Source organism: Cherax quadricarinatus, chromosome 81 (assembly GCF_038502225.1).
Source record: "Cherax quadricarinatus isolate ZL_2023a chromosome 81, ASM3850222v1, whole genome shotgun sequence".
In the NCBI taxonomy this organism is placed as follows: Eukaryota; Metazoa; Arthropoda; class Malacostraca; order Decapoda; family Parastacidae; genus Cherax; species Cherax quadricarinatus.
The window spans coordinates 12,843,090-12,866,167 of NC_091372.1; the positions used below are offsets into that span (position 1 = coordinate 12,843,090).

At 37.3% G+C, this 23,078-nt stretch overlaps 1 protein-coding gene across 5 annotated transcripts in view; it reads right to left on the reverse strand.

The window, feature by feature from the left end:
• LOC128699785 (WD repeat-containing protein 13) overlaps positions 1–21,215 on the reverse strand; it is a 39,944-nt gene extending 18,729 nt beyond the window's left edge. The window contains exons 1-5 of one of the 5 annotated variants that reach the window (XM_053792515.2): positions 21,088–21,215; positions 14,446–14,532; positions 11,755–11,810; positions 5,204–5,338; positions 912–1,115 (exon numbers count right to left, since the gene is read on the reverse strand). In XM_053792515.2, coding sequence (XP_053648490.1) covers positions 912–1,115; positions 5,204–5,338; positions 11,755–11,810; positions 14,446–14,521 — 471 coding nt within the window. In that variant the 5' untranslated portion in view covers positions 14,522–14,532; positions 21,088–21,215. Of the gene's footprint in view, positions 1–911; positions 1,116–5,203; positions 5,339–11,754; positions 11,811–14,445; positions 14,533–18,234; positions 18,507–21,001 lie in introns of those variants that run through there. The other 4 variants (XM_053792516.2, XM_053792514.2, XM_053792518.2 and 1 more) reach the window with 4 other exon arrangements.
• Positions 21,216–23,078: the final 1,863 nt, after the last annotated feature.

Here is a 23,078-nt window from a genome sequence, read left to right on the forward strand (position 1 = left end):
CCTATGTAATTAGTAGCACATAACCAACATAGGCCATGTCAAGATAATATACTATATATTGTAGATGATTTATGGAGGGATTCAATATAACTTTTTAGCCAGACTTTGAGTCCTGGAGGATGGAGGTACAGTGCCTGCACTCTGGAGGGAGTGAGAGGATGTTACAGCTCTGAGAGTCAATGACAGTGTGATGGTGTGTGCACTCTTGACAGTTACTGAGTGAATCTTGTGAACATTTCTTGGTAGGAGAATTACAACACTCCACATGGAACAAAACACTGTCACATTACATCTTCCTCTGCACTTGTAGTTTTTCTTCACAGAAATATAAAGGATCAATAGTCAATATGTAAATCATAAGGAAAAACATTTATTGTTGAGTAAATATACTCTTGTAATCACAGCATTTAATTTATTTTCCCAAGTACTGTATATATGGTGCCTTTTAAACTGCTGGTAATAAATATATACAGTAGACTCCCATATCCATGGATTCAGTATCTCCAGTTTCAGTTATTCACTGTTTACTGTGGCCCAAAAATAACCATTAATTTTGCTTAATAATGGCCCCAAAACACAAAAGTAGTAATGTTGGCAGTTCTTCAAAGCCTAAGAGAAGCCGTGAAATGCTTCCCATCAGTGAAAAAGTGCTAATTCTAGAATTATTTTACTTAATTTATCAATTAAACTTTATCACAGGTATCTTTGTAAACAAAAAATGACATATATAGGGTTCACTACTATCCATGGTTTCAGGTATCCACAACAGGTCTTGGAATGTATCCCCCCCCAGATACGGGAGGACTATTGTATAGACTTCAGTCCTATTTCATCCTCACTCAGTTAACTGCTGGCAACACATATACAGACTTATAAACTGCTCGTAACATATATATAGACGTCAGTCGTACTTGATCAAAGATGTGGTGCACTCCTGAGAAAGCATAATTTTCCCCAATAGAGGTACCACCCACGATGGCTTTGGAAGCTTCAGCTCGTTGTGTAGGAACAACAGAGCCAGCTGGTGGTGGTCCCTGAGGTCCCTCAATGCCTTGGCTTCCTGTCTGTGACATTGTCACACTCATGTTGCGACTCATACAACGTGGAGAATCACCCTGTTGGTGGAGTTCAAATAAATTAATATAATTACCTTCTTCAACATACAAAAGTATTCAAAAGAAATATATATCTTAATACTGTACATTGGGTGACAAGAAAAATGGCAAGAGCCTTCTGTCAGTCAGTGTTCTTTGAGAATGTGACTGAGATACCATGAAATTGCTGTAATTTATTTCCTGTCATTGTAGTTCTTTACAAGAACCTCCCTACATTAAAAGTGGCAGTAAAAAATTATCACATAAAGAACATACTCAATTACAACATTATCTTCATTCATCATACTCTTTATTACATAGTCATATCATCATTTAAAGACAAAATTAAGCTCATAGGAAATAAAAAAAATTTTAACTGTAAGACCTTGCAGTTACAGTACAAGAACAAATTCGAAAATGTGATTATTTCCAATATAAGTTCCCTCACTTTATTCAAATTCAACAATTCCAAATGTACAATGTAAGTCACTGTATGTGACCAGTGCAGCTCACAAAATGTACTGGAGATTCTAATTATGCAGAATTAATCGCTGATGGTTTGATTGTGCCTAGTTGCAGCTGCCATGGAAATGGATCATATAATAATAATAATAATAATAATAATAGTAGTAGGTAAATTTGGGGTGCCAGGGGTAAATGTAAATGGGGAGCCTTTAATTGAGCTATGTGTAGAAAGAAATTTGGTAATAAGTAATACATATTTTATGAAAAAGAGGATAAATAAATATACAAGGTATGATGTAGCACGTAATGAAAGTAGTTTATTAGATTATGTATTGGTGGACAAAAGGTTGATGGGTAGGCTCCAGGATGTACATGTTTATAGAGGGGCAACTGATATATCGGATCATTATTTAGTTGTAGCTACAGTTAGAGTAAGAGGTAGATGGGAAAAGAGGAAGGTGGCAACAACAAGTAAGAGGGAGGTGAAAGTGTATAAACTAAGGGAGGAGGAAGTTCGGGTGAGATATAAGCGACTATTGGCAGAAAGGTGGGCTAGTGCAAAGATGAGTAGTGGGGGGGTTGAAGAGGGTTGGAATAGTTTTAAAAATGCAGTATTAGAATGTGGGGCAGAAGTTTGTGGTTATAGGAGGGTGGGGGCAGGAGGAAAGAGGAGTGATTGGTGGAATGATGAAGTAAAGGGTGTGATAAAAGAGAAAAAGGTAGCTTATGAGAGGTTTTTACAAAGCAGAAGTGTTATAAGAAGAGCAGAGTATATGGAGAGTAAAAGAAAGGTAAAGAGAGTGGTGAGAGAGTGCAAAAGGAGAGCAGATGATAGAGTGGGAGAGGCACTGTCAAGAAATTTTAATGAAAATAAGAAAAAATTTTGGAGTGAGTTAAACAAGTTAAGAAAGCCTAGGGAAAATATGGATTTGTCAGTTAAAAACAGAGTAGGGGAGTTAGTAGATGGGGAGATGGAGGTATTGGGTAGATGGCGAGAATATTTTGAGGAACTTTTAAATGTTAAGGAAGAAACAGAGGCAGTAATTTCATGCACTGGTCAGGGAGGTATACCATCTTTTAGGAGTGAAGAAGAGCAGAATGTAAGTGTGGGGGAGGTACGTGAGGCATTACGTAAAATGAAAGGGGGTAAAGCAGCTGGAACTGATGGGATCATGACAGAAATGTTAAAAGCAGGGGGGGATATAGTGTTGGAGTGGTTGGTACTTTTGTTTAATAAATGTATGAAAGAGGGGAAGGTACCTAGGGATTGGCAGAGAGCATGTATAGTCCCTTTATATAAAGGGAAAGGGGACAAAAGAGACTGTAAAAATTATAGAGGAATAAGCTTACTGAGTATACCAGGAAAAGTGTACGGTAGGGTTATAATTGAAAGAATTAGAGGTAAGACAGAATGTAGGATTGCGGATGAGCAAGGAGGTTTTAGAGTGGGTAGGGGATGTGTAGATCAGGTGTTTACATTGAAGCATATATGTGAACAGTATTTAGATAAAGATAGGGAAGTTTTTATTGCATTTATGGATTTAGAAAAGGCATATGATAGAGTGGATAGAGGAGCAATGTGGCAGATGTTGCAAGTATATGGAATAGGTGGTAAGTTATTAAATGCTGTAAAGAGTTTTATGAGGATAGTGAGGCTCAGGTTAGGGTGTGTAGAAGAGAGGGAGACTACTTCCCGGTAAAAGTAGGTCTTAGACAGGGATGTGTAATGTCACCATGGTTGTTTAATATATTTATAGATGGGGTTGTAAAGGAAGTAAATGCTAGGGTGTTTGGGAGAGGGGTGGGATTAAATTATGGGGAATCAAATTCAAAATGGGAATTGACACAGTTACTTTTTGCTGATGATACTGTGCTTATGGGAGATTCTAAAGAAAAATTGCAAAGGTTAGTGGATGAGTTTGGGAATGTGTGTAAAGGTAGAAAGTTGAAAGTGAACATAGAAAAGAGTAAGGTGATGAGGGTGTCAAATGATTTGGATAAAGAAAAATTGGATATCAAATTGGAGAGGAGTATGGAAGAAGTGAATGTTTTCAGATACTTGGGAGTTGACGTGTCGGCGGATGGATTTATGAAGGATGAGGTTAATCATAGAATTGATGAGGGAAAAAAGGTGAGTGGTGCGTTGAGGTATATGTGGAGTCAAAAAACGTTATCTATGGAGGCAAAGAAGGGTATGTATGAAAGTATAGTAGTACCAACACTCTTATATGGGTGTGAAGCTTGGGTGGTAAATGCAGCAGCGAGGAGACGGTTGGAGGCAGTGGAGATGTCCTGTTTAAGGGCAATGTGTGGTGTAAATATTATGCAGAAAATTCGGAGTGTGGAAATTAGGAGAAGGTGTGGAGTTAATAAAAGTATTAGTCAGAGGGCAGAGGAGGGGTTGTTGAGGTGGTTTGGTCATTTAGAGAGAATGGATCAAAGTAGAATGACATGGAAAGCATATAAATCTATAGGGGAAGGAAGGCGGGGTAGGGGTCGTCCTCGAAAGGGTTGGAGAGAGGGGGTAAAGGAGGTTTTGTGGGTAAGGGGCTTGGACTTCCAGCAAGCGTGCGTGAGCGTGTTAGATAGGAGTGAATGGAGACGAATGGTACTTGGGACCTGACGATCTGTTGGAGTGTGAGCAGGGTAATATTTAGTGAAGGGATTCAGGGAAACCGGTTATTTTCATATAGTCGGACTTGAGTCCTGGAAATGGGAAGTACAATGCCTGCACTTTAAAGGAGGGGTTTGGGATATTGGCAGTTTGGAGGGATATGTTGTGTATCTTTATATGTGTATGCTTCTAGACTGTTGTATTCTGAGCACCTCTGCAAAAACAGTGATAATGTGCGAGTGTGGTGAAAGTGTTGAATGATGATGAAAGTATTTTCTTTTTGGGGATTTTCTTTCTTTTTTGGGTCACCCTGCCTCGGTGGGAGACGGCCGACTTGTTGAAAAAAAAAAAAAAAAAAAAAAAAATAATAATAATAATAATAATAATAATAATAATACATGTAATAATAATAGTAATAATAATAATAATAATAATAATAATAATAATAATAATAATAATAATAATAATAATAATATCTTTATTTTTACAAGTACATGTAGAAAGTATACAGACCATAGCTAACATTAATGACATACTACTACAAGTACGGTGGTACCTCAGGATACGAACAGCTCAAAACTCGAACAATTATGTAAGTGTATTTATGTAAGTGCTTTTGTAAGTGTATTTTTGGGGGTATGAAATGGATTAATCTAATTTACATTATTTCTTATGGGAACAAATTCGTTCAGTATCGGCATTCAAACAGCCTTCTGGAACGAATGAAGTTTGTATCCCAAGGTACCACTGTATACAGAAAGCCGCTTGTTATGCAGAGCATTTCGGGCAAATCAGGTCAGTTTTGTCCCAAGATGTGACCCCACACCAGTCAACTAACACCCAGGTACCCATTTTACTGATGGGGAGCATAGACAACTGGTGCAAGGAAACACGCCCAATGTTTGTACCCTCGCCAGGAATCAAACCTGGACTCTCACTGTGTGAAGTGAGAGCTTGAGCCATAAGGCCACCAACGGGCTGCATAAAGAGAATGTCACCTGTAGAGGGTATTGTTGAGAATACAACCTACCTCGACTGTGAGCCGTGATACAGAGCGAAGACTCGCTGGTCGACTTTTTAGACTGAGCTGGTCTAGGGTGACACAATAGCGCTGCTGCAACAATGCTAGTCTTACTCTTAAGTAGTTACGTACACCACCATTATCCTGCCAATCAAAGATGCTGAATTTAATATTCTTACTGAGTCATAACAATATTAAATACTGTTAACCTGTCTTTGTAACACTAATGTATCTTCTTGCAAAACACATATTACAGAATTATTATTACAGTATGTATGTATGTATGCAAAAGGAGAGCAGATGATAGAGTGGGAGAGGCACTGTCAAGAAATTTTAATGAAAATAAGAAAAAATTTTGGAATGAGTTAAACAAGTTAAGAAAGCCTAGGGAAAGTATGGATTTGTCAGTTAAAAACAGAGTAGGGGAGTTAGTAGATGGGGACTGGGAGGTATTAGGTAGATGGCGAGAATATTTTGAGGAACTTTTAAATGTTGAGGAAGAAAGGGAGGCGGTAATTTCATGCACTGGCCAGGGAGGTATACCATCTTTTAGGAGTGAAGAAGAGCAGAATGTAAGTGTGGTGGAGGTACGTGAGGCATTACGTAGAATAAAAGGGGGTAAAGCAGCTGGAACTGATGGGATCATGACAGAAATGTTAAAAGCAGGGGGGTATATAGTGTTGGAGTGGTTGGTACTTTTGTTTAATAAATGTATGAAAGAGGGGAAGGTGGCCCGGTGGCCTGGTGGCTAAAGCTCCCGCTTCACACATGGAGGGCCCGGGTTCGATTCCCGACGGGTGGAAACATTTCGACACGTTTCCTTACACCTGTTGTCCTGTTCACCTAGCAGCAAATAGGTACCTGGGTGTTAGTCGACTGGTGTGGGTCGCATCCTGGGGGACAAGATTAAGGACCCCAATGGAAATAAGTTAGACAGTCCTCGATGACGCACTGACTTTCTTGGGTTATCCTGGGTGGCTAACCCTCCGGGGTTAAAAATCCGAACGAAATCTCTCTCTCTCTCTTACCTAGGGATTGGCGGAGAGCATGTATAATCCCTTTATATAAAGGGAAAGGGGACAAAAGAGACTGTAAAAATTATAGAGGAATAAGTTTACTGAGTATACCAGGAAAAGTATACGGTAGGGTTATAATTGAAAGAATTAGAGGTAAGACAGAATGTAGGATTGCGGATGAGCAGGGAGGCTTCAGAGTGGGTAGGGGATGTGTAGATCAAGTGTTTACATTGAAGCATATATGTGAACAGTATTTAGATAAAGGTAGGGAAGTTTTTATTGCATTTATGGATTTAGAAAAGGCATATGATAGAGTGGATAGAGGAGCAATGTGGCAGATGTTGCAAGTATATAGAATAGGTGGTAAGTTACTAAATGCTGTTAAGAGTTTTTATGAGGATAGTGAGGCTCAGGTTAGGGTGTGTAGAAGAGAGGGAGAATACTTCCTGGTAAAAGTAGGTCTTAGACAGGGATGTGTAATGTCACCATGGTTGTTTAATATATTTATAGATGGGGTTGTAAAAGAAGTAAATGCTAGGGTGTTCGGGAGAGGGGTGGGATTAAATTATGGGGAATCAAATTCAAAATGGGAATTGACACAGTTACTTTTTGCTGATGATACTGTGCTTATGGGAGATTCTAAAGAAAAATTGCAAAGGTTAGTGGATGAGTTTGGGAATGTGTGTACAGGTAGAAAGTTGAAAGTAAACATAGAAAAGAGTAAGGTGATGAGGGTATCAAATGATTTAGATAAAGAAAAAATGGATATCAAATTGGGGAGGAGGAGTATGGAAGAAGTGAATGTTTTCAGATACTTGGGAGTTGACGTGTCGGCGGATGGATTTATGAAGGATGAGGTTAATCATAGAATTGATGAGGGAAAAAAGGTGAGTGGTGCGTTGAGGTATATGTGGAGTCAAAAAACGCTATCTATGGAGGCAAAGAAGGGAATGTATGAAAGTATAGTGGTACCAACACTCTTATATGGATGTGAAGCTTGGGTGGTAAATGTAGCAGCGAGGAGACGGTTGGAGGCAGTGGAGATGTCCTGTCTAAGGGCAATGTGTGGTGTAAATATTATGCAGAAAATTCAGAGTGTGGAAATTAGGAGAAGGTGTGGAGTTAATAAAAGCATTAGTCAGAGGGCAGAAGAAGGGTTGTTGAGGTGGTTTGGTCATTTAGAGAGAATGGATCAAAGTAGAATGACATGGAAAGCATATAAATCTATAGGGGAAGGAAGGAGGGGTAGGGGTCTCCTCGAAAGGGTTGGAGAGAGGGGGTAAAGGAGGTTTTGTGGGCGAGGGGCTTGGACTTCCAGCAAGCGTGCGTGAGTGTGTTAGATAGGAGTGAATGGAGACGAATGGTACTTGGAACCTGACGATCTGTTGGAGTGTGAGCAGGGTAATATTTAGTGAAGGGATTCAAGGAAACCGGTTATTTTCATATAGTCGGACTTGAGTCCTGGAAATGGGAAGTACAATGCCTGCACTTTAAAGGAGGGGTTTGGGATATTGGCAGTTTGGAGGGATATGTTGTGTATCTTTATACGTATATGCTTCTAAACTGTTGTATTCTGAGCACCTCTGCAAAAACAGTGATAATGTGTGAGTGTGGTGAAAGTGTTGAATGATGATGAAAGCATTTTCTTTTTGGGGATTTTCTTTCTTTTTTGGGTCACCCTGCCTCGGTGGGAGACGGCCGACTTGTTGAAAAAAAAAAAATGTATGTATTATTATTATTACTACTACTATTATTATTATTTTTTAACAAACCATCCCTCTCCCACTAAAGTAGGGCAACCCAAAAAAATAAAAAACACTTTCAACATCACTCACTCCATCACTGTCTTGCCAGAGGCCCACCAGTACTACAGTTCAGATATACTCCTGCCTTCCAATCTGATATCCAGTCTTTCATTACTTAAATTTTTTGTGACCCTCATCACCTTGCTCTTTCCTGGTTTCATTTTTAGTTTCCTTCATTTACATACTATCCCAAATTCATCTACCAACCTTTGCAACTTCTCTTTAGAAACTCCCAATAGCACCGTGTCATCGGCAAAAGGCAACTGTGACAACTCCCACTTTGTATTAGTTTCCTTATCTTTTAATCCCACACCTCTCCCTAACATTTTAGCATTCAAATTTTTTACAACCCCATCTATATGTAAGCAGCCATGGTGACATCATGCATTCCTGTCTAAGGTCTACTTTTACTGGAAAATAATTTCCTTCTCTCCTAGATACCCTATAATATCTTTTATTTCTACAAGTACATATACAGGGTATACCGGCCTAGCTGACATCAATGACATGCTACTATACAGAAAGCCACTTGACATGCACAGCATTTCGGGCAAATTAAGTCAGTTTTGTCCCAGGAGGCCTGGTCACAGACCGGGCCACGGGGGCGTTGACCCCCAGAACTCTCTCCAGGCAAACTCCAGGATGTGACCCACCCAGGTACCCATTTTACTGATGGAGAATATAGACAACTGGTTTAAAGAAACATGCCCAATGTTTCTACCCTCACCAGAAACTGAGCCCAGACCCTTACCATGTGAAGCAAGAGCTTTAGTCGCCAGGCCACAGGGCACTGTCAAGCTTCAGTCGCCAGGCCACAGGGCACTGTCAAGCTTCAGTCGCCAGGCCACAGGGCACTGTCAAGCTAAGCCTTGCTATCTTTATGAAACCTCTTAACTGCTTTATGTAACCTTTCACCCATTTCATACACTTGCAATATTGATTCCTTATCCACCCTATCTTATGCCTTTACTAAATACATAAATGCAATAAAAACTTACTTACCCTTATCTAAATATTGTTTGCCTATATGCTTTAATGTAAACACTCGGTTTACACACCTCCAACCCTTCCTAACACCCCCTTGTTCATCTGCAAACCTGCTCTCCATCATTTCCTTAATTCTTTCAATAATAACTCTACCATACACCTTACCAGGTATAATCAAAAGGCTTTTTTCCCTATAAATCTTACACTTTCTTTTGTCCTCTTTTCCTTTATACAAAGGAACTAAACACACTCTCTGTCAATCCCTATGTAACTTTCTCTCTTTCATACATTTATTGAACAAAAGCACCAACCATTCCAAAACTATATTCTCACCTGCTTTTAACATTCTGTCTTGATTTCATCAATCCCAAATGCTATACTTTCCTTTTATTTTACCCACTGTCTCATGCACCTCCTCCACACTCACATCCAGCTCTTCCTCACTCCTAAAGGATATTATCCTTCCCTGGCCAATCCATGTAATCACTGCCTCCCTCTCTTCATCAATATTTAATAGCTCAAAATATTCTCTCCATCTTCCCAATACAGTGGAACCTCAAATTTCGAGCTTAATCTGTTCCAGGAGTTAGTTCTAAATTTGAAAAGTCTGAAAAGCGAAGCAATATTTCCCATAAGAAATAATAAAAATACGATTAATCTGTTCCAGAAACCCAAAAATATTCACAAAAAAATACATCTTATAGAAATTAATTATAGTTTTACATACACACAACAAATGTCATGTGCAATTATGTATTAATAAATTTAAATAAACATATCAAATAACATTTTTACTCACCTTTATTGGAGATTGGTGATGGCATCTGGAAGATAGGGAGGAGGAGAGAGGGAGTTGGGGTTAGTGTTTGGAAGGGGAATCCCCCTCCATAAGGACTTTAGGTATCAAAGCCCTCTCTGGGGTTACTTCCCTTCTCTGTCTTTTAATGCCACTAGGACCAGCTTGAGAGTCACTGGACCCCTGTCTCACAAAATAACTGTCCACAGTCCTCTGTTTCTGGCACCTCTTTAAGATTTCCCTAAAATGGGACATGGTTCTGTCACTGAACTTGTTGCAAAGATGGCTTGTTTCAGCTTGCTCAGGGTGGTACTTCTCCACAAACATTTGGACATCATTCCACTTGGCACAAATCTCCTTAATCTTTGAAGAAGGCAAACAGGTCCGGTACCCAGCAGTTCAAAAATAGGGGCGAGTTCAATAATGGGGACAAAGTTGGTTCGAAAAAAGCGGTCGATTTTCAAAGAGTTCGATAAGCGATATGTTCGAAATTTGAGGTTCCACTGTATCTTCACCTCCTCATCTAATAACTCTTCTTTTCTGTTTTTAACTGTTAAATCCTTTCCTTCCCTAAATTTTCTCAGCTTATCAGTCTCCAAAACTTTTTCTTATTCTCAGTAAAATTTGTTGACAGGACATCTCACACACACTCTCATTTGCTTTCCTTTAGCACTTGCTCACCACTCTCCTAACTTGTCTTTTACTCTCCATATACTCCTCCCTCCTCATATCACTTCTATTTTGTAAAAACCTTCTATATGTTAACTTTTTCCTTCTTACCACTCTCTTGACCTCATCATTCCACCAAGCACCCCTCTTCTCTCCTACATCCACCCTCCTATATCCAGAAACTTCTGTTGCACACTCTAACACTGCATTCTTAAATCTGCCCAATATCTCTTCTTTCAACCTCACAACCTATACTCTCACTAGCCCATACTTCTACCATTAGTTACTTGTTTCTTACCCTAACTACCTCCTTTAATTTATAAACTTTCATTTCTCTCTTACTTGCAAATGCCGTTCTCCTTGTACCTCATCTACCTCTTACTCTCACTGTAGCTACAACTAAATAGTGCTCTGATATATCTGTTGCCCCTCCAAAAGCAACATTGAGAAGTCAACCCATCAACATTTTATTCACCAATACATGATCCAACAAACTACTGTCATTATGCCCTATATCATATCTCATGTAACTATTTATCCTCTTTTTCTTAAAATGTATATTACCTATTACCAAACATTTTTCTATACAAAGTTCAATTCAAATACTTATCATTTACTCTTGGCACCCTAAACTTACCTATTACACCCTCTACAATAGTTGCTCCCACTTTAGCATTCAAGTCCACCATTACAACTATTTTCTTATTTGGTTCAAAACTTCATAAACACTCAACATCTCCCAAAATTTCTCTCTCTCTTCTACACTCCTCTCTTCTCCTGGTGCATGAACACTTAGTATAACCCACTTTTCACATCTGATCCTTATTTTAATCGACATAATCCCCAAATTTATACATATTCCCTCTTTTCCTGTCAAAACTGATCCTTCAATATTATTGCTACTCCTTCCTTAGCTCTAACTCTCTCAGATACTCCTGACCTAATCCAATTTATTTCTCCCTACTGAAGTTCTCCTATCCCCCTTCCGTTCTGTTTCGCTAAGAGCTAGGACATCCAGCTTCTTTTTATTCATAACACTGACAATCATCTCTTTCTTATCATTTGTACTACATCAATGTACATTCAAACATTACAACTTTATAAACATCTTCCACAAAATATTTCCTCCATCTTCCCAATACCTCCACTTCTTCATCTCATAATTCCCCTCTTCTGTTTTTAACTGTTAAATCCATTTGTTGACAAGGTTTTCTAAACTTATTAACCTTCACTCAATAACATTCAAAGTTTCATTAAAAGCAAAACAAGAAAAATGTGATGACATACTTCCTCGCGAGCGCTGTCCCTCAGTAGCTGACTACGTCGTCGAATATATAATGTCTCTGAAAAGGAAGATTTAATCAAGTTCTGAAATGACTTGCAGTTAACACATAATTGTCATATCTTGCCATCATAATCTTTTCCACTCACTCAGAAAACTTATTAAAATATAAACAGCTTATATATACTGTACTGTACTATTCATTGCACTGTAATACTGTACTATGCACTGTACAGTAATACTGTATTATACACTGCACTGTAATACTGCACTATACATGGGACTGTAATACTGTACAATACATGGCACTATGATACTGTACTATACATGACACTATAATACTGTACTATACATGACACTATAATACTGTACTATACATGACACTATAATACTGTACTATACATGGCACTGTAATACTGTACTATACATGGCACTGTAATACTGTACTATACATGGCACTGTAATACTGTACTATACATGGCACTGTAATATAGTACTATACATGGCACTGTAATACAGTACTATACATGGCACTGTAATACTGTACTATACATGGCACTGTAATACTGTACTATACATGGCACTATAATACTGTACTATACATGGCACTGTAATACAGTACTATACATGGCACTGTAATACAGTACTATACATGGCACTATAATACTGTACTATACATGGCACTATAATACTGTACTATACATGACACTATAATACTGTACTATACATGGCACTGTAATACAGTACTATACATGGCACTATAACATTGTACTATACATGGCACTATAATACTGTACTATACATTACACTATAATACTGTACTATACATGGCACTGTAATACTGTACTATGCACTACACTGTAATACTATATTATTATTCAGTACTGTATTTCCTGTACTCTGTACAAATTACTGTATGCATATGTACTTAATTTATAGCATATAATAACCTGCATTACAGTATACAACTTGTTATAAATGAAAACTGGACATCAGATCAGTCCATCTTGGACCTTCATTATATAATGAGTAAGTTTAAATGGGAAGAAAAGCACATAAAAATAACCTCTAATTTTTGTGGTTGTGGATCAATGTAACTAAAATAACTGTAAGGTTGAATAACATAATCTAAATAAACTAATTAAGATGTATTTAACTGCTTAGCAACCTTACAAAGCACATTAAACTAGGACTGATAAAAATAACAACTATATTCATTGTACAGAGATAAGTATGATTCCATACTGCTTTACAACTGACTCCATAGTCCTTTACAACTGACTCCATAGTCCTTTACAACTGACTCCATAGTCCTTTACAACTGACTCCATAGTCCTTTACAACTGACTCCATAGTCAATATATGTAAAATATACAAAAAAGCAAGTACATACTGTATAAAAAAATAATTATTACAATAACTTGCTATAATAATGATTATCTACTTAATAAAAAATAGATATAAATACAGTAGTCATCATGAATAAAGGTCACAATATCATGGCTGGAATTATTCTCAAACTAACCTAAGCTACAATACAAGTGCATCTGTATCTGTATTCCTCCATATGCATTAGATAAGGTTAGATTAGATGCTGATAAAGAATAAAAAGACACAATAACATGACTGGAACAATACACAAATAACCTGCACACAGAAAGAAACTTATAATGACATTTTGGATCATTAACTAGTGACTAGTTGATGATCCAGGTGCACCGAAATGTCATCATAAGTTTCTTTCTCCTATGTGCAGGTTATTTGTGTATAGATGCTGATACACAGAAGTATGGTGTACTCTGTCAAGGACAAAAAGTTATGGTGTATCAAGGTTGTCTTAGCTACGACAAGACTGACCTAATAATCACCTCTACAGTTATGGACCAGACCCAACAGGTCTTACCTGACTGACCAAGCAATGCACGCATTATCCACAGCACCATGTTAGTGACAAGGATAAGTTAGACTAAGTTTGGTTACTGATAAGGTTAGCTTAAATTTCATTATTGGTAAGATTAGGTTAATGTTGGTTAGTTAATTAAAGTAAATTGCAAAACAATTATCTAATTTGGTGGGCTTAGTTTGATAATTCATATTTAAATATGTAATAGTACCTACACATAAGTTCAACTGTGAAAACTTACTCTCGGTGAAATGTTACTGCATGATATATTGGAAGCAGAAAACTCGTGAGAAAATTAAAATATTTTCCCTTGCAGTCTTGATTTCCTCTACAGGTAAATTAATTCAGCAGAGAAAAAACATTCAGAGTATCTAAATTTTGGATTTAATATTTTTCTGAAGCACTAACCTGTAGTTTACTTAGCTTATGTCTATGTCTGGCACTGGTAACTGACAAATGCTGAACAAAGAGATTAACAATATTCTTACACTACCACTACTACTCAAGACATTAGATTCTGGTCCATTTCCAAGAAAGGAAGTACTGTGCTGTGACATATGTTGAAATAATTCAATGGTAAGACGTTATTTGCTTTTCTGTCAGCCAAAATTTTGACAAATAGCTGTACCTACATTTTTCACTATAAATACTTTTACTAAATATTGCTAATACAAATATACTTTATCAAATAAGAAAACATATAAAAAGATGATTTAAATTACCTAGATATGACATTAACATTAATATTGGAGTAATTATGAGGGAACATGCTCAAGAGTTAGCATCCACTTACTGAAACCTGGCGTAGCTGGGGCACGATGGTTGTTAAACTTGGCATCCACTGCCAACACCTGCTGCCACCAAGCCATCTTTGTGCAACCTGTCATGATAGTACCAACAGTGACTTAGCTTCTACTGACAAGCAACTAGCATTGCCTTACTTACCACCTCTGAGTGCTAACATTCAACCTATGATGGTACAAACATAAATTTAACATGCAGTGATGGCAACACTAACATCTAATTTAATTCTCTGATTGTTTAAAATCCTCATAACTTTATCTTCAAGGAAGTACAGCACAATGATTATCACCAATCCTTATGTATAACACTGATGAAATAATACCAGACTTATGAGCATTTACGTATTTTCATATCATAAAAGGCAACATAAGTTCCACACCAGACCTCAGAGAGGCTGCACCTTACAGTATGCTACCTCAGAAATGTTGCACCTTACAGTATGCTGCATCAGAAAGGTTGCATCTTACAGTATGCTACCTCAGAGAGGTTGCAGCTTACAGTATGCTACCTGAGAGAGGTTGCACCCTACATTATGCTACCTCAGAGAGACTGCAGCTTACAGTATACTACCTCAGAGAGGTTGCACCCTACAGTATGCTACCTCAAAGAGACTACAGCTTACAGTATGCTACCTCAGAGAGGTTGCACCCTACATTATGCTACCTCAGAGAGACTGCAGCTTACAGTATACTACCTCAGAGAGGTTGCACCCTACAGTATGCTACCTCAAAGAGACTACAGCTTACAGTATGCTACCTCAGAAAGGCTGCACCTTACAATATGCTACCTGAGAGAGGTTACAGCTTACAGTATGCTACCTCAGGAAGGTTGCAGCTTACAGTATGCTAGATGCCTACCTCTCACTGACCTACACCTAACTCACCATCTCTACAAACCATCACCAAGAATATACAGCACTTTATTTCTCTTAATTTAATTTTTATCTCCACACAGCTTGTGTGAGTGTGTTAGATGGCAGTGAATAGTGACAAGTGGTTTTTAATAGACATGCTGCTGGAGTGTGAGCATGGTAACATTTATGAAGGGATTCCAAGGTTCTGTGCTGCTGGAGTGTGAGCATGGTAACATTTATGAAGGGATTCAAAGGTTCTGTGCTGCTGGAGTGTGAGCACAGTAACATTTATGATGGGATTCCAAGGTTCTGTGCTGCTGAAGTGTGAGCAAGATAACATTTATTAAGGGATTCAAGGGTTACTGTGTTGTTGGAGTGTGAGCAAGGTAACATTTATGAAGGGATTCAAGGATTACTGTGCTGCTGGAGTGTAAGCAAGGTAACATTTATGAAGGGATTCAAGGAAACTGGTTAGCCAGATGTCTCAAGGAGAGGTGAGGAGGATGTTGCACTCAGAGAATAATCTCAACTGTGATGTCAGCACATTTCTGACAAGACAGCAATAGAGTGAATGATGGCAAATGTGATTCCTTCATTGGGTAACCCTGCCTTGGCAGATGACTGAGGTAATTAAAAAAAAATCTGCTTTCCAAACTATCTACTGTATTTAAACAGCTCATTTCAACTTCTCGAATTATAGAATTGTTTCCTTTCCACAAATCAATAATAATAATAATAATAAATTACTATTATTGTTATTACATACAATTAAAAATTATATTTTTATTGTTATTGTTATTAGCTTATTATTGTTATTACAGCCTCTTCTCACTTAACGACGGGGTTCCATTCCTAAGATTAGGTTAGTAAGCGAATCAATTGTTAAGCGACGAACATACTATGTGTACTGGTAGTGGGTTTGTGTCAACCATCTTAAGATATTTTTTTTAATGTCACCTTTGCACCCTTTATAACATTTCTGGTATATTTTTAAATGTTTATACAGTAGTTTACTGTATACATGTACTGTAATGAACAGAATAGAGGAAATCAGCTCTCATATACATTATTTAGGTTGGGATACTGGTTGGAGAGCTGGTCGTAAGTCTGAGTGGTTGGTGAATGAGTACGTCGCTAAGTGAGGAGAAGCTGTATTATTATTATCATGTTGTTATTATTACTTTAAGGGTCATTGGCAGTTTGTATCACATAAGTCAAACCTCCTGGTGCTTGAGTAATAAAACTGCCAAATTAATGTGGGAAAAATAAAACAGGACAATTGTCCATAAATATGATGGGAATGAGCAGTCTCAGTTAGATTAGGTAAACCCTTACCTAAGCCCTGACAGTTAGGTGCCCACAACTTGTCTGGGACAGCATTATCTCATAAATTATCGTGTCAAATGGTTATAATCATAGCCATAATTTTTAAATGGGTGGAGTGGTAAGCCAGTGGAAGGCCTCGGTCAGATGACCAAAAGTTCCAGTGGTGGGTTGTCTTATGCCTAAGACCTGCATCAGGAAACACTTGTCCTGTTTCCTGACAAACCTTACCTAACCTAACCTACCAACTGGTTTATCTTCCCACAACCATACAAATAACTGATGCCCCCAGCAGGCAAGACAGAATGAGCAGACTCATACCCCACACACATACACAAAAAAAAAAGAAAGAAAAAAATTAGGAAAAATTATCACCATGATTTACTGGCAATTTCCTGAATACAGTATATGTATTATACATATGTATGAAGGAAGTTAAAATACCTTACACCCTTTATATTTAATGACTTTTCTTAGTATATTTGTTACAATCATGGGTTTCATTGGGGGCAATTTGCACATGATATCATTTCTCCTGTTAGTTAATTTATTTAGATACAGGTACACATAAGTACAATTATCATACATAACTTAACATTTGTGTAAATTATCCTCCATGTTATCCCATAACCCAATGAGGTCCTTTGTCTGGTAACAGACTGTGTGAATATTTGTAATTAATCAGTGCAGTATTTTTCAAGTATAAATTATGAGACAGATCATCACTCATTCTTACCTGCACTCCCAGGGGGGGTACAATCATATGGATTTTAATCAATTTCAACACTTTAAGTGTTTGACTAGCTTTACTATGTATACAGACAGATTATAGTAGTGAACATAAACACTACTATAAAGTAAAGAATTAAGAGACATGATTACGTGTACTAACAGAAGGGAGGAACATATTAATTAATGAAATATAAATAAAGTGCTGAAAATCTAACATAGACAATTTGCAACAACAGACCAAAGTTATAAAAAACAACAGATTTTGAAATGATATAGGTAAAATGGTTGTCAATAGAGTGAACAAACTGCCAAGTAGTGTCAGTGAAGTGAGTACATTTTATGGCTTTAGAAATAATTTAGAAAGATATACAAATGATAATGGTTGGGTGAGAGTAGGCCTACCTTGCATGTGCCAGCAAGAATACAGTGATTTTTTATTTCTTCTTGTTAGCATTCCAGTTAACCCAGTACTCCATATAAGTAACTAATGTTTATATCATTACAAATATTGAGCATAAAATATACAGAACTGAGACATGCAGGCACCAAAAGCCTGATTAATCAAGCCAGCATGCAATAGGCCTAGTCTGGGAGCAAGCAACAAGGGCAATGACTCCCAGAAGCAACTACAGACAGGTATGTCATGACAACTTAACCTTGGCTATTATACAATTTCTGAAAATCGAGAATATTCACAGGGAAGGTTTAAACTTAGGGGGCTCATACAGTGCCTGGAGAGTGGAAGATAATCATGTTTCATCCAAGGATGGGGAGGGCAGCTCAAATTCCTTGGATCAAAGCACCCCTTTGAAAATTTATAAGGATTTATTATTTTCATAGGTGATAAAAGGAAGGGCAGTGTCACATTACCTCTTCTTCGTGGCTGGCGACTGTAACAAGCACTGTAAGACATTAAGCATAACCTGACACTACAGTTACAGTAAGTTATAACAGCTACTGAGACTACAGCTACAGTAAGTTATAACTCAGTTACTGAGACTACAGTTACAGTAAGTTATAACAGCTACTGAGACTACAGCTACAGTAAGTTATAACTCAGTTACTGAGACTACAGTTACAGTAAGTTATAACTCAGTTACTGAGACTACAGTTACAGTAAGTTATAACTCAGTTACTGAGACTACAGTTACAGTAAGTTATAACTCAGTTACTGAGACTACAGTTACAGTAAGTTATAACTCAGTTACTGAGACTACAGTTACAGTAAGTTATAACTCAGTTACTGAGACTACAGTTACAGTAAGTTATAACTCAGTTACTGAGACTACAGTTACAGTAAGTTATAACAGCTACTGAGACTACAGCTACAGTAAGTTATAACTCAGTTACTGAGACTACAGTTACAGTAAGTTATAACTCAGTTACTGAGACTACAGTTACAGTAAGTTATAACAGCTACTGAGACTACAGCTACAGTAAGTTATAACTCAGTTACTGAGACTACAGTTACAGTAAGTTATAACTCAGTTACTGAGACTACAGTTACAGTAAGTTATAACTCAGTTACTGAGACTACAGTTACAGTAAGTTATAACTCAGTTACTGAGACTACAGTTACAGTAAGTTATAACTCAGTTACTGAGACTACAGCTACAGTAAGTTATAACTCAGTTACTGAGACTACAGTTACAGTAAGTTATAACTCAGTTACTGAGACTACAGTTACAGTAAGTTATAACTCAGTTACTGAGACTACAGCTACAGTAAGTTATAACTCAGTTACTGAGACTACAGTTACAGTAAGTTATAACTCGGTTACTGAGACTACAGTTACAGTAAGTTATAACTCAGTTACTGAGACTACAGCTACAGTAAGTTATAACTCGGTTACTGAGACTACAGTTACAGTAAGTTATAACTCAGTTACTGAGACTACAGCTACAGTAAGTTATAACAGTTACTGAGACTACAGTTACAGCAAGTTATAACTTTGTTACTGAGACTACAGTTACAATAAGTTATAACAGTTACTGAGACTACAGTCACAGCAAGTTATAACTCACGTACTGAGGTTACAGTTATAGCAAGTTATAATGCACTGAGGTTACAGTTACAGTGGGCTATAACTCACTGAGGCTACAGTTACAGTAAGTTATAATTCACTGAGGCTACAGTTACAATAAGTTATAACTCACTGAGGCTACAGTTACAATAAGGTATAATTCACTGAGGTTACAGTTACAGTAAGTTATAACTCACTTACTGAGGCTACAGTTACAGTAAGTTATAACTCAATGAGGCTACAGTTACAGTAAATTATAACTCATTTACTGAGGCAACAGTTAGTTATAACTCACTGAGGTTACAGTTAAGTTATAACTCACTGAAATTACAGTTACAGTTAAGTTATAACTCACTGAGGCTACAGTTAGTTAAATTATAACTCACTGAGGCTACAGTTACAGTTAAATTATAACTCACTGAGGCTACAGTTACAGTTAAATTATAACTCACTGAGGCTACAGTTAGTTAAATTATAACTCACTGAGGCTACAGTTAGTTAAATTATAACTCACTGAGGCTACAGTTACAGTTAAATTATAACTCACTGAGGCTACAGTTACAGTTAAATTATAACTCACTGAGGCTATAGTTACAGTTAAATTATAACTCACTGAAGCTACAGTTACAGTTAAATTATAACTCACTGAGGCTATAGTTACAGTTAAATTATAACTCACTGAGGCTATAGTTACAGTTAAATTATAACTCACTGAGGCTACAGTTACAGTTAAATTATAACTCACTGAGGCTACAGTTACAGTTAAATTATAACTCACTGAGGCTACAGTTACAGTTAAATTATAACTCACTGAGGCTACAGTTACAGTTAAATTATAACTCACTGAGGCTACAGTTACAGTTAAATTATAACTCACTGAGGCTACAGTTAGTTAAATTATAACTCACTGAGGCTACAGTTACAGTTAAATTATAACTCACTGAGGCTATAGTTACAGTTAAATTATAACTCACTGAGGCTATAGTTACAGTTAAATTATAACTCACTGAGGCTACAGTTAGTTAAATTATAACTCACTGAGGCTACAGTTAGTTAAATTATAACTCACTGAGGCTACAGTTAGTTAAATTATAACTCACTGAGGCTATAGTTACAGTTAAATTATAACTCACTGAGGCTATAGTTACAGTTAAATTATAACTCACTGAGGCTATAGTTACAGTTAAATTATAACTCACTGAGGCTACAGTTAGTTAAATTATAACTCACTGAGGCTACAGTTAGTTAAATTATAACTCACTGAGGCTACAGTTAGTTAAATTATAACTCACTGAGGCTATAGTTACAGTTAAATTATAACTCACTGAGGCTACAGTTACAGTTAAATTATAACTCACTGAGGCTACAGTTACAGTTAAATTATAACTCACTGAGGCTACAGTTAGTTAAATTATAACTCACTGAGGCTACAGTTACAGTTAAATTATAACTCACTGAGGCTACAGTTACAGTTAAATTATAACTCACTGAGGCTACAGTTAGGTAAATTATAACTCACTGATGCTACAGTTAGTTAAATTATAACTCACTGAGGCTAGTTACAGTTAAATTATAACTCAGTGAGGCTACAGTTACAGTTAAGTTATAACTCACTGAGACTACAGGTTGTAACTCTCAGCTCCTCCTCCAGAAGTTATACTGTATCATGTTAGTGAGGTCTTAATCTTATATTGTCTTGCCTTAAATTCGTCATAAATTTCTCCTTCAGCCTCAACCATTACATTTTTTTCCGTCTTCCTGGTGTTTGAGTTTATAGGGCCACTGACACCTTGCACCGTATTGAACCCGGCTTCACGATCTCCCTATTATTACTATTACAATCATAACTAAGCGCTAAACCCACAAGAGATGGTGGGTTTAGCTACAGGTACACATAAGTACAATTATCATACATAGATTAACATATGTGTAAATTACCCTCAAGGATAGCCCCCAAAAAATCAGACCAAGTGTCTTATTTCCATTAGGATCCTTGTATTATCTTATTATTTAAATTATTATGGTAATCAAAACTAAATACTAAACCACCAGGGTCAATTATTATTTAAAGCCTAGCTGTAAGTTACAGCAGGACCCAGTTATGATTGTAACCTTAAAATTAAAACAGCCAAGTAACTCAATTGTGTGAAAATCATTAACAATAAAAGGATGTACAATAGGAATAAAGTGAACTGAGTTATTTACATGAACATTAAAGAGAGACTCAGCTTACAATAACAGGCGCACCAATGTTAACTATACATATTATCACACTCCTCCCTTTCTGTAGCTTCATTCATTAGGTACCTTTTATATCTCTGAACTGGCTCATGTTAGGACAACCTTTGTCATGTTCAAGCAATCCCTTCCACTCTTATATTGTTGTATAATAAAAACGTTTGAGGTCTGACCACCTACTGTAGGTACTACATAGTAGTGTTTACTTCCCCTAGTACCATACTGGTACTACAGAGTAGTGTTCACTTCCCCTAGTACCATACTGGTACTACATAGTGTTCACTTCCTCTAGTACCATACTGGTACTAAGTAGTGTTCACTTCCCCTAGTACCATACTGGTACTACAGAGTAGTGTTCACTTCCCCTAGTACCATACTGGTACTACAGAGTAGTGTTCACTTCCCCTAGTACCATACTGGTACTACATAGTGTTCACTTCCTCTAGTACCATACTGGTACTAAGTAGTGTTCATTTCCCCTAGTACCATACTGGTACTACATAGTGTTCACTTCCTCTAGTACCATACTGGTACTAAGTAGTGTTCACTTCCCCTAGTACCATACTGGTACTACAGAGTAGTGTTCACTTCCCCTAGTACCATACTGGTACAACATAGTAGTGTTCACTTCCCCTAGTTCCATACTGGTACTACATAGTAGTGTTCACTTCCCCTAGTACCATACTGGTACTACATTGTGTTCATTTCCTCTAGTACCATACTGGTACTACATATTAGTGTTCACTTCCCCTAGTACCATACTGGTACTAAGTAGTGTTCACTTCCCCTAGTACCATACTGGTACTAAGTAGTGTTCACTTCCCCTAGTACCATACTGGAACTACATAGTGTTCACTTCCCCTAGTACCATACTGGTACTACATAGTGTTCACTTCCTCTAGTACCATACTGGTACTACAGAGTAGTGTTCACTTCCCTGAGTACCATACTGGTACTACATAGTGTTCACTTCCCCTAGTACCATACTAGTACTACATAGTAGTGTTCACTTCCCTGAGTACCATACTGGTACTACATAGTAGTATTCACTTCCTCTAGTACCATACTAGTACTACATAGTAGTGTTCACTTCCCTGAGTACCGTACTGGTACTACATAGTAGTGTTCACTTCCCCTAGTACCATACTGGTACTAAGTAGCATTCACTTCCTCTAGTACCATACTGGTACTACATAGTGTTCACTTCCCCTAGTACCATACTGGTACTAAGTAGCATTCACTTCCTCTAGTACCATACTGGTACTACATAGTAGTGCTCACTTCCCCTAGTACCATACTGGTACTACAGAGTAGTATTCACTTCCTCTAGTACCATACTGGTACTACAGAGTAGTGTTCACTTCCCCTAGTACCATAATGGTACTAAGTAGTGTTCACTTCCTCTAGTACCATACTGGTACTAAGTAGTATTCACTTCCTCTAGTACCATACT